This window comes from Alosa pseudoharengus, unplaced genomic scaffold (genome assembly GCF_046254945.1).
Source record: "Alosa pseudoharengus isolate Yale_2024_CS ecotype anadromous, Long Island Sound unplaced genomic scaffold, YU_APseudo_1.1 YU_APseudo_1.1_scf_21, whole genome shotgun sequence".
Classification (NCBI taxonomy): Eukaryota; Metazoa; Chordata; class Actinopteri; order Clupeiformes; family Clupeidae; genus Alosa; species Alosa pseudoharengus.
In genome coordinates, this window is record NW_027468674.1 from 3,411,942 (window position 1) to 3,424,427 (window position 12,486).

Genomic DNA, 12,486 nt, shown 5'->3' on the forward strand with positions numbered 1-12,486 from the left:
CAGTCTCACAGTCGCTTCTACGCTACGTCACATCTATGAAACTCCCGCCCTGCGTCCTGATTGGCTCTACCTTAACATCTGGTGCCGAAATCACTCTCACCGGAACCGATCCCAGATGGATGTGAGTGGAGCTAGGCGGAACGCAATTCATCTAGCGAGAGCCAGGTTAGTACTATGTAGCAATGTTGTGCAATAAAAGCTGTTCTGACATTCTCCTAAGGAGCTAGGCTAGCATGCAGTAGCCATTGTGCATTTGAGCAAATTGCTCCAGGGATAATAGACTTTGTAATATAATTGAAATATATGAGTCACTTTGGATAATAGTGTCTGCTAAATTAATAAATGTAAATTTAGGTCTGGGAAGTCAGGAAAGATATGTAGGTCTAATTATGAAATACTGTTTTCCAGATGTGCAAAATTATGGAAAGTCTGGAGGTTTTGCTCAATGTAAAACATTTGCAGAAAAGTCTATAATACTAAAAATAGGCAAATAGCCTCGAAATGTTATTGAAGACGTCACTAAAGGAATGCATCATGGTCTGAAACATTCATTAACAATGTTACCATCCAAAGATACAGTTAGAACGGTGAAAACAAGAACATATTAACAACAAGAACATTATTTAACAATTGTTTAGTTAAGGCATAACTTGGATGATTATAACAACCCATAACTATCCAAATTGTTTTGTATCAGCAAATCCCTGAACTGTCCACGTTTGTGACAGGCCAGCAGCAGGCTATAGCTGCTTGTTTTCTGTGCTACCAGTTAGCCATGAGTATTTGTCATACTATGTATTCAGTAGCCTACCATCTAGCCTTACCATCTTTTTTTGGAATATGAATTTTTGGAACTGGTCTTCCTGGTGCTTTGATCCTGACCTTCACACTGTATTTGAATGTACAAAAGATGGACATTGTCCTCTGATTCCATTGTACTCTTTATTTCACGAGCAATAAAACAAGCATTCCGTTCAACACAAGATTCTTCGCTGTATGTGTGTGTGAATGCAATTGCATTTGGGTGTGACTGAAGTCAGGGAGGTGAGTGCGTGTGTGTGTGTGTATGTGTGTGTGCGTGCACATGTGTGTGTGCGTGTGTGCGTGTGCGCGTGTGCGTGTGTGTGTGCGTGTGTGTGTGTGTGTGTGCATACCTGTTGATGCCTCTCTGTCGCAGCTCTTTGCCTGGTAGGCTGAAGTCCCCCAGGTAGGTGGCGGCCAGACACTTAATCAAGTCCTCCTCCACCCCACCTGCTGTCGTCACAATCACATCCACCTGTACACACACACACACACACACACACACACACACACACACACACACACACACGCGCACACGCGCACATGCACACACACACACACACTTGCGCGCACACACACACGCAGACACACACACGCACGCATGCATGCACGCACACACAAACACACACAAACACACACTTTATAAACTGATCTCAGAGCTGTCTGTATGCCCCTAAGAGCTGAAGACGGACTGCACCACTTGGAGTGGTATGGAGGGTGTGAAGGGGCGTGTGGGCCGTACCATTTTGTGCTGGGCCAGGTAGCGGATGGTCTCCCTGACTCCAGAGCTGATGAGGTTGGACGTGTACCCCAGGAAGATGGTACAGCCCGATCGACCCCCGGGGGCAGGAGTGCCCTCCCCCTCCCCCTCCCCCTCCTCCTCCTCCTCTACAGGCTCCAGACGCTTCTCTATCTGCAACACACACACACACACCCACACACACACACACACACACACACACACACACACACACAGACTCACGCACGCACGCACGCACGCACGCACGCACGCACGCACGCACGCACGCACGCACACCCATTGTGTGAACTCATGCGACCAAATATGGATACACACACACACAGACAGTCGACCAAATAACTTCTTTGTAAACGCCAACATGTTCTGGTGCCTCCCCGAGGGAGTTCTAACGGATGCGACATTGGAACATGTGTGAAGTGTGTGGAGTGTGAATCAAGAGAGTGTAGAGTGTTATGGTGTGTGTCTGTGTGTGTGTGTGTCCAGAGGGGGGAGTGTGTGTGTGTGTGTGTGTGTGTGTGTGTGTGTGTGTGTGTGTGTGTGTGTGTGTGTGTGTGTGTGTGTGTGTGTGTGTGTGTGTGTGTGTGTGTGTGTTGCAGTGTGTGGAATGTAAATCAAGAGAGTGTAGAGTGTATGTGTGTGTGTATGTGTGTGAGGTGTGTGTCCAGAGGGGTGTGTGTGTGTGTGTGTGTGTGTGTGTGTGTGTGTGTGTGTGTGTGTGTGTGTGTGTGTGTGTGTGTGGGCCCAGAGAGTGTAGAGTGTTATGGTTCTTGGCAGGTGCGTTTGTCCAAAGTGATAAACAATAATAAAAGCAAACTCTATATCATCACAGTGTTGAGTGTATAATATACACCTAATACACACACACACACACACACACACACACACTGTGTTGATCACAGTGTTGAGTGTATAATATACACCTAATACACACACACACACACACACACACACACACACTGTGTTGATCACAGTGTTGAGTGTATAATATACACCTAATACACACACACACACACACACACACACACACACACAGTGTGTTGATCACAGTGTTGAGTGTATAATATACACCTAATACACACACACACACACACACACACACACTGTGTTGATCACAGTGTTGAGTGTATAATATACACCTAATACACACACACACACACACACACACACTGTGTTGATCACAGTGTTGAGTGTATAATATACACCTATTGCACAGCCACACACACACACACACACACACACACACACACACAGTGTGTTGATCACAGTGTTGAGTGTATAATATACACCTAATACACACACACACACACACACACACACACACACACACACACACACACACACACACTGTGTTGATCACAGTGTTGAGTGTATAATATACACCTATTGCACAGCCACACACACACACACACACACACACACACACACACACACTGTGTTGATCACAGTGTTGAGTGTATAATATACACCTATTGCACACACACACACACACACAGTGTGTTGATCACAGTGTTGAGTGTATAATATACACCTATTATACACACACAGACACAGACACACACACACACACACAAGCAGTTTGTATGATCACAATATAATAGGGGTGTGAATCTCTCATGTAAAAGACGATACGATTCTAGATCTAGATACATGGGCACGATTCGATACAAGAAAAGATACATGTTCATAAAAAAAACGATTCAGTACGATTCGATGCGATTCGATGCAGTTCAAGAATGGAAAGCATTCTGAAAGATTTTTTATAGTTTGCTCAAGGTGCACATTAATTTTATATTATCAGTTATCATGGTCATGGTTGTCAATTAGGCAAAAAAATGTGTGAATATGATTATCTAAACTGATGTTTATTTCATATACTGTATTGAAATAGAAAAGAATAGTCTACATTTCAGTCAAACACAGCAGCCAAATACAACATTTTTTTATAGACTTTATAGATTTTATAGAGTTATATCTGATTGTTTTCATGGAGCTGTAGCCTTGTTGAGGTAAGACAATACCGAAATAAAATAAAACAGTGCTTAAGACACTCTTGGCCTTTCTGGGTTTATTTTGTTCCAACAGTAGACTGAAAGACCGGGCCTAATGCAGAAACCTATAATGCCACAAGTCTGAGTGAATATGAACAAAATAATTGGCTAATAATTTGTGCATCGTTTTAGCAAGGGCCAAATTATTATTTAACATTAAGGAAATCCCTTCATCAAATGTAAGGCTATACTCTTCAGACTATCGTTGCTGTTTAGTATTTAATTTCGCGCTGGATTTTGAAAAACAAAAGAGTAAAAACTGTAAAACAAACGACCGAGTGCGAGTTGTCACGTGCTTAAGTTGCAGTAGATGTATGGGTAATGAGGTCATTTGACAACTTTGGGCAATAAATGTAGCCAAAAACGAACTGCATTACCCACAATTCCGTGCCACGTATAGTTTCATCGATATAACGACCGGTTAATTTCAGTTTTATTTCGATACGGGGCTTCACGTATCGATGTAGCCCTATCTTACATGTTAAAAACGGATACCGACACGTATCGGTTAATCTTTACACCCCTACAATATAATATACACATATTGATCACAGTGTTGTGCAGGCTTCACCATCTTGTTGACCTCCTGCACGGCGATAATAATAATAATAATAATAATAATAATAATAATAAATGATACTGATGTATCTCACCATCTTGTTGACCTCCTGCACGGCGATAATAATAATTATAATAATAATAATAATAAATTATATAAATAATCACCATCTTGTTGATCTCCTGCACGGCCAGGCCGAAGCTGCTGGCCTGGAAGCCGGTGGTCAGAAATGACTGCAGCAACGCCCGGTGGTCCAGGCCCTGGTTGAAGTCGTAACCACGGATACGCAACATGTCCGCTGGCAGCGCCGTGCTCTCCTTAAGCACCGCCTCCCGCGCCACTGATGGAGGGAGACCTGCCATGGCCCTGAGGAAGCAGACACGTGATTGGCTGAGCCCTGAGGAAGCAGACACGTGATTGGCTGAGCCCTGAGGAAGCAGACACGTGATTGGCTGAGCCCTGAGGAAGCAGACACGTGATTGGCTGAGCCCTGAGGAAGCAGACACGTGATTGGCTGAGCCCTGAGGAACCACAGACGTGATTGGCTGAGCCCTGAGGAACCAGAGGCGTGATTGGCTGAGCCCTGAGGAACCACAGACGTGATTGGCTGAGCCCTGAGGAACCAGAGGCGTGATTGGCTGAGCCCTGAGGAACCAGAGGCGTGATTGGCTGAGCCCTGACGTGATTGGCTGAGCCCTGAGGAACCACAGACGTGATTGGCTGAGCCCTGAGGAACCAGACACCTGATTTGCTGAGCCCTAAGGGTAATCTGGGGTGAGTTCAAGACAGACAGAATGTTGTAGAACGTATGGTTCTACATAACCAGTGGTGCGTTGAACGCTGTCCTTCACGCTCCAAGAACGCCATTGTTTGCTTTCTTTTCAAAATGTACCCCGAGCCTGGAGAAATTTGTGTAAATACAGATGAAACGTTTCGCTCCATTTTCTGGTTTGAACAACATACATGTTTGGGTGCAACAATGGGCTACATATACGACAAGCTACAACAAGCTTCACAGTTTCTTTTTTCCTGTTTGGTGTGTGTCAGAGGTGCTATCCTATCAGCAGTGACACCTGCAGACTAAATCAGCCGTATTAAAAAATATCCCCAGTGAGCACAGCATAGCCATCTAGTCATCTCAGCAGGCTCAGAATACATCTCGAAAGAAAAGGGGGAAAAGCAAATCTCAGAGTCAGGTTACTGCACACTGCCTTGTGCCGTGTTTTCGAATGCACCTCACATAACGATAGGCATAAAGGCGTCTGCCAATGAAACACCCTAAATGTCACTCAAATGTTATCATACGCACACTGTTAGCTGACAGCACCACACATCTGAAGAGTGGGCGGGCGCATGTGCAGGGCTGTGGGACGGGTGGGGAAGATCACGTCACATCATCGGGCACATGAATCCAACCGATATAAAATGACCCAGACTTGTTTTAACGCGGATACTTAAAAGCAAAAGCCGACACGGTTGAGTAAAATACGCAGATAAACGACAGACGAACCCATCTATCGGTTTACACTGGACACTTCGGCTACTGGCTCGCATGATGTGATACTGTTAGGAAAGGCTTCGCTACTGTTTATATTTATGAAATTACATGATACCAGTATCAGTTCAAGAGTGGCTACAGTTACATAATAAATCATGGGAAGGTCTGTCTTTGAAAATGTCACCATTCTGAAAAATGTCACCATTCACGTCCCGACTATTGCAGTTAGCTAGTTCTTGTAGCTAACGTTAGCTTGGTGCAGTCCACCTGACCTAATGAATAATGTGGTAGGCGATTCAAAACATGTCGGATAATTTTCTTCTGAGATATCTCTAAGTAACTTACCTCGTAGTCTTCCGCGTAGTTTATAAGTGGGTTTGTGTACTTTATTGGAGTTGTGTCTGAACGTTTCTGAGATGGCTAAACGTGCAGTAACTCTGACATTTCACCCACGTTTTCCAAACAACTACGGCAGGCCAAGGAGGACATGGGAAATATTGCTTTCGGGAATTGGTTTATTTGGCTCTGAGCGCCACAGAACAGGTTATGTTGGAATTCTTCTCATTCAGGCTAGCCATTCCAGTCTTACTGGATCCAAGTTTGAAGTTACTAAATTAAAACCTAAATAAAGCGTTCAGCTGTTGGCTGCTACAGTGTAAATATTCCCGTGATTTTGCAAATTAGTTAAGCATACATATAAAGACCATTCAAATACACAAATATTGGCCCACGAACCATCGGACAGACCCACCTTCCTACTCCATCAAGTCAAGTCAAGTCAAGTTTATTTATATAGCATTTCATACACAGAGGTCATTCAATGTGCTTTACAAACAAAAGCAAACAGTAATAGCAAATAAAAGCATAGAAGGGCAATAGTCAAAGACTAGTTTAAAAGGTAAAAATCATAATAAAAAAGAAAACATAAACCCACAAGGTAAAATAATTTAAAAATAAAGAATAATTAAAAGGACAAAATAAAAGACACAAGGCAGAATAATTTTCAAAGCAGATTCAGAATTTGTAACTCAGTGCAGTTAGCAGAAAGCATCTGAGAACAGTTTGGTCTTTAAAACTGGCTACAGTTGGGACCTTTTTGATGTCATCCGAAAGCTGGTGCCAGACACTTGAAGGTAGACCATTTAAAAAGTAATCAAAATACCCATTTGATGTTAGGAAGGTGGTTGATTAAAGACTACTTTTTCAATAATTTTGCCAATAAAAGGTAGATTGGATATGGGCCTGTAATTATTTAGCATGCAGGCATCCAGGTTATTCTTCTTGAGAAGTGGCTTTACAACAGCTGTTTTCAGTGACTTAGGAAAAGTGCCAGACAGCAGTGATACATTTACAATGTGAAGAACATCTGCCGCTATAAGGTGAAAAACAGTTTAGAAGAAATTGGTAGGCAGAGTGTCTAAGACACATGTGGAAGGGCAATGTCATCCATAATGTTTGCCATTTTTGCATTAAAACGATCCAATAAGTCTTCTACCGAGTCTGACAGTTGACTTGACATCTGTGAAAGTGCTGCTCAAAGAGAGCACTTGTTTGATCATTTATGATTCTCCTTTTTACTATCATAGCTGTGTTTTGAGTGTGTGGGGACACAGACACCCCAAAGAACACGCAGAAATGATCGGATAAGGACAGGTCTTTAACAGCTGTAGAGACATTGAGACCCTTTGTGATAACAAGGTCGAGGGTATGGCCGAGAGAGTGTGTTGGCCCCTGTACATGCTGTGTTAGGGAGAAACAGGATTATTCACATGCAAGTTTAGATCCCCTGATATGATAAGACAGTCAAACTCTATGCAAATGACTGACAGCTCCTCCTAGCTTCCCACCCAGCTCTTCAACAAAGACTTTAGCTGAATGTTTTGGAGGCCTGTAAATAGTCAGTAATAAAATCTGAGGAGGAGACTTAATGCGTGCGCACAGATATTCAAATGAAGTAAAGTCACCGAATGACAACTGATTGTACTAAAAAGATGTTTTGAAAATTGTGGCTATCGCCCCACCTCTTTTATTAGAGCTGATTCGATGAGAGTAGTAGCACTGTTTGCTTGATCTAGCCATGTCTCAGTTAAAAGTAAGAAATCAAGGTTGTGTGTGCAAATCAGATCATTTATTAAGAATGATTTGTTTGAAAGAGATCTGATATTTGGAAGTGCTAGTTTAGCTGTAAGTGTTGGGGAAATATTATCCACAGGGGAAATCTGAGATGGTTGTGGTATAGGAGATTTGACTGGTTTTCCCTTTAAGCTCGATGCACTTGTCTTCTATTACTTGTCAATACAGGAATAGAGAATGTCATGGGCTTACTGGGTCCCGGGCATGTTCTCAAAACTACTGTCAGTACAGGGACCCTGAGAATATCATGCAATACAGTCATCATATAATTGTCCCCTGCAGCTGCCATTAGTATTTTCCGCTGCACATTCCGTGCTATATGCCGGCTGCTGAGAATATGAACTAAGAGGTTGCTGCTGCTTAAGACATCCTTCTGGAGGGAGGAGGAGGGCGTGGAGGTGCCCTGTGCTTCTCTGGTGCTAAAGGTCTTGGGCTAGTAAAACACTCATTCAGTAAAACACTCATCCAGCAGCTCAAACCTCTGCCAGGTCCTTTTGCTGTGACATTTAGGAGGGATGTCTTTCAGATGATTACCCACAAAGGGAGAAAAGTTGAGATGGGTTTGCCCCCACACATGCTTTTATCCTCAGTGTGTGTGTGTGTGTGTGTGTGATGTGGCAATGACATTTGCAGCCCTGTGTGTGAACCCTTTTAAGAACAACTTCACACACACTTTCATCTGGACTCCACCTCATGGGGTGTCTGCGTGCACGTGTGTGTGTGTGTGTGCGTGAGTGAGAGAGAGGTTAAATAGGACCCTGACCCCCTCGTCCATGCCTAATGCTAAGCTGGTGTGTGTGAGTGTTCCGCCTGGTCTCACCATTTGAACTGCATGGACATCTGCAGGTGAACTGAACCCAGAGGTAGGAGTAACACACACACATACGCACACACACACATTGCAATGCAGGTAAATTAACACAACTTTCTCTTTCATCAGCACAGACACCAACGCTGAAGGTTGTATGTGAGATGAGTGTGTGTGTGTAAAACCACTGAGCCTGGAAAACAGTGTATGTCTTGCCGTCTTGTGTGTGTGACCTTGCCTGCAGTGTGTCTGTGTGTGTGTGTGTGTCTGTGACCTTGCCTGCAGTGTGTGTGTGTGTGTGAGAGAGAGCGATGGAGGGGAAGGTGTGTAGTGGGAACAACGTGCTCCAGGCGAGAAAAGCAGTGGAGCAGCTCAGAGTTGAAGCCAACATGGACCGGGTCAAGGTCAGTGTCGTGCGTGTGGGGGAAAAAAACACATTTTCTTGTTTCTTGACTGATTGACTGGTGACACTGACCACCTGAGAAACACGAGGGGAAGAGCATTTACTGGGTGAAAAAAATGTATGTTGATTTGTTATCTGTAAGAATCAGGATTTAGTTTGTTATTCCTAGTGAGTGTACATATCTGATTGGCTATGGGCTATAAAGGCGTGAATGTGGATGTTTAATCTGAGAGACTTTAATTGATTATGATGCGTAACTAAACTAAAGTGATCTTAGTAAGAGAGGGTAATCTTAGTAAGATAGTGAATGTGATTGGATAATATGAGTAAGAGAGTGAATGTGATTGGTTATTGCCGTAAGAGAGTGAATCTGATTGGTTATTGCCTCTCACCCTTTAGATCTCGGTGGCAGCGGCTCAGCTGGTGCAGTACTGCCAGGAGCACATCCGCTCTGACCCGCTGATCACAGGCATCGCCACCTCCGCCAACCCCTTTAAGGACAAGAAGACCTGCGTACTACTCTAGACCTGCGTACTGCTCTAGACCTGAGTACTGCTCTAGACCTGCGTACTGCTCTAGACCTGAGTACTACTCTAGACCTGAGTACTGCTCTAGACCTGAGTACTACTCTAGACCTGAGTACTGCTCTAGACCTGCATACTACTCTAGACCGGAGTACTTCTTTAGACCTGCGTACTACTCTAGACCTGCGTACTACTCTATTCTAGACCAGCATACTACTCTAGACCTGTGTATTACTCTAGACCTGAGTACTATTTTAGACCTGCGTACTGCTCTAGACCGGCGTACTACTCTACTCTAGACCTGAGGACTACTCTAGACCTGCGTACTGCTCCAGACCTGCGTACTACTCTACTCTAGACCTGAGGACTACTCTAGACCTGCGTACTACTCTATTCTAGACCTGCATACTACTCTAGACCTGCGTATTACTCTAGACCTGAGTACTATTTTAGACCTGTGTACTACTCTACTCTAGACCTACGTACTACTCTAGACCTGTGCACTATTTTAGACCTGAGTACTATTCTAGATCTGCGCACTATTTTAGACCTGAGTAACTCTAGCTCTAGACCTGCGTACTACTCTAGACCTGAGTAGTACTAAATACTATTTTAGACATGCATAATCTAGATCTGTGTACTCTAGACCTGAGTACTATTTTAGACCTGAGTACTCCTCTGGCTCTAGGCCTGGGTACTATTTTATACCTGAGTAGACCTGAGTACTACTCTAGACCTCCGCCAAGCCCTTTAAGGGTGTTGTTACAGACCTCTGAGGTGCTCTGGATCCCCTCTCGACCTGGATGCTACTCTGGCACCCCCTACTGGCAGACACCCACAGGACAAAACAAGGGAAAACAACTTTTGTTTAGTGCTGAGATAGTGTTGAATAATTTACAAATAAAAAGGTGGAATAAACATGCTAAAGGTTAATGAATACAACAGGGCTTAATATGCACCTCAGACTGTGTGTGTGTGTGGTTGCACACAATGTAGAGAGAAGAGCCTCATCTTAGAATGATAGTGAATTTATGTAAAGAAACATCAGACATCACACGTTTACTCATTTGTACAAATGTAACATGAAAAATGTTGTTTCTGTATATATTAAATAAAAAACCAAAAGCAAATACAGAAAAGTAAAAAAGGTTATTCAATTGTGAATTTACTTTATATCACAATAAGTCCAGCCATCACAGAAATCCAGACATGGAGAATATCTACCCCAGTGCAGAGACTTGGGGGGGGGGGAGAGAGAGAGAGAGAGAGGGAGGGAGAGATGGAGATGAGATAGATATGTTAATTGAGGGAATAGAGGGATGGAGAGAGGGAGGTATATAAATCGCACACACACACATACACACCTGAAGCTATTTACACCAGGGGTCTCCAACCTTTTTGGGAATGAGGGCAAGATTTTCAGCACTATTGCCCCAGCTGTGGCACAACTGGCTGGGGCACCTGCACTGTACGCCGGCGACCCGGGTTCGTTTCCCACCCCGTGGTCCTTTCCAGATCCCACCCCTGCTCTCTCTCCCACTTGCTTCCTGTCACTCTCCACCATCAAAGGCATAAAAAGCCTAAAAAAATTTACTTAAAAAAAAAAAAGATTTTCAGCGCTATTGCTACACCTGTAGTCTACGGAGGAGAAAGGGCGCGTGAGCTAAAGCAATTGTTTTTCAGTCCTTGAACAATCGGATTTGGGCTGTTAGCTCTGAAGCTGGGCACACTCTGTACTGATCCTTTGGACGACCTTTTTCATGCAGAAACAAATGACAATGCGTTCAAATTTCTCCAGAATTACACTTTAAGATAAAACACATATTTTTACTCTGCTTGATTTTATTAGTCCAGAGCAATCGCCCCATTTATTGATGATGATTCCAGACAAGCCTAGACAAGCTAATGCTAATGTTAGCAACTGATACTAATCCAGTAAGTGTAATGTGAAGCATTACAAAACTGACTGTCAATTCGCCTTATCCACCCCGTGGCCAGAACGAGGCTACATGGTACACTTGCCATTACACCTCAGTCCAGCAGATGGTGGTGGTAATGCACTCCGTTTGCAAACTGCCAAAAAAACTGACTGAAGAAAAAGAACAGGCCAGTGAACCCTTCTTTTTCGGTGAGCTTTTTTTTTGGCAGTTTGCAAAAGGAGTGCATTACCACCACCTATGCTAGGCTGGAGCTAAAAGTGGTGTCGCCAGACGGCTGGATGAACTGGAGAAAGGTAAAACAAAATAAATTGTGTAACTCAAGGGGAGGTGGAAAATGAGTGTAATTCCCCAAAATGGTGGAATATCCCTTTAAATACAATTTTGTTTTACAGAGGCCCTCAAGAAGAACCCCCTTACCAGCACTACCTATCAGCAGGAGGAGAAACGGTCATTAGGGAAATGGTTTACCGGGACAAGGGACAGGGGAGGGCTGAGGGCAGCCAAGTGATTTAATTTAGTTATTGCTGTTTGTAACTAGTTCGTATTGTTGTTGTTCTCTGTGTTGATGTTGATGTTCTCTGTGTTGTAATTTATTAAATGATTATTATTAAATGCAGAAAAAGAAAATTAGGCTGCTTTTTCTGCTGTTTGGTGGGACCTTAGAGCCATAGCCCCCTGGAAGTGACTAATATTATTTTCTAGTGAATTACAAATGGGTCTGGTTTTGGATTGGTATTGTAGTGAGCAGGTTTTGATATGTAATGAGCGCGCATGCGCGGGTGTTCAGAATTGAATAATGCCTCATTAAAGAGTCGACACATCTTGGTCTCTGGTCCATTTGTTATAACTTAGTATTATACAATACAAGACATGGGGCTATATTTTGGGGCACCAGCGCATGGCGTACAGTTCGTTTTTCAGTCGCGCAAAGTTGAATTCGGTATTTTGCACCTTTATTTTTTAAGCATTGCGCCCAGGGGTGTGGCAATTAACAACCTAGGGCGGGCCCTGG

At 43.6% G+C, this 12,486-nt stretch overlaps 2 protein-coding genes across 4 annotated transcripts in view; one reads left to right on the forward strand and one right to left on the reverse strand.

Moving 5' to 3' along the window:
• The window catches only part of dhps (deoxyhypusine synthase), a 15,736-nt gene extending 9,586 nt beyond the window's left edge, over positions 1 to 6,150 (reverse strand). For 2 of the 3 annotated variants that reach the window (XM_076297661.1, XM_076297659.1), the window contains exons 1-4: positions 6,012 to 6,150; positions 4,336 to 4,534; positions 1,544 to 1,714; positions 1,155 to 1,276 (exon numbers count right to left, since the gene is read on the reverse strand). In XM_076297661.1, the coding sequence (XP_076153776.1) occupies positions 1,155 to 1,276; positions 1,544 to 1,714; positions 4,336 to 4,530 (488 nt within the window). In that variant the 5' untranslated portion in view covers positions 4,531 to 4,534; positions 6,012 to 6,150. Of the gene's footprint in view, positions 1 to 1,154; positions 1,277 to 1,543; positions 1,715 to 4,335; positions 4,566 to 6,011 lie in introns of all 3 variants that reach the window. The other variant, XM_076297660.1, reaches the window with a different exon arrangement.
• Positions 6,151 to 8,918: 2,768 nt separating this feature from the next.
• Positions 8,919 to 9,535, forward strand: LOC143138368 (guanine nucleotide-binding protein G(I)/G(S)/G(O) subunit gamma-12-like). The gene is made up of 2 exons (XM_076298856.1): positions 8,919 to 9,011; positions 9,410 to 9,535. Exons 1-2 carry the CDS (start codon positions 8,919 to 8,921, stop codon positions 9,533 to 9,535), a joined length of 219 nt encoding a protein of 72 aa, XP_076154971.1.
• The last annotated feature ends 2,951 nt before the right edge of the window (positions 9,536 to 12,486 follow it).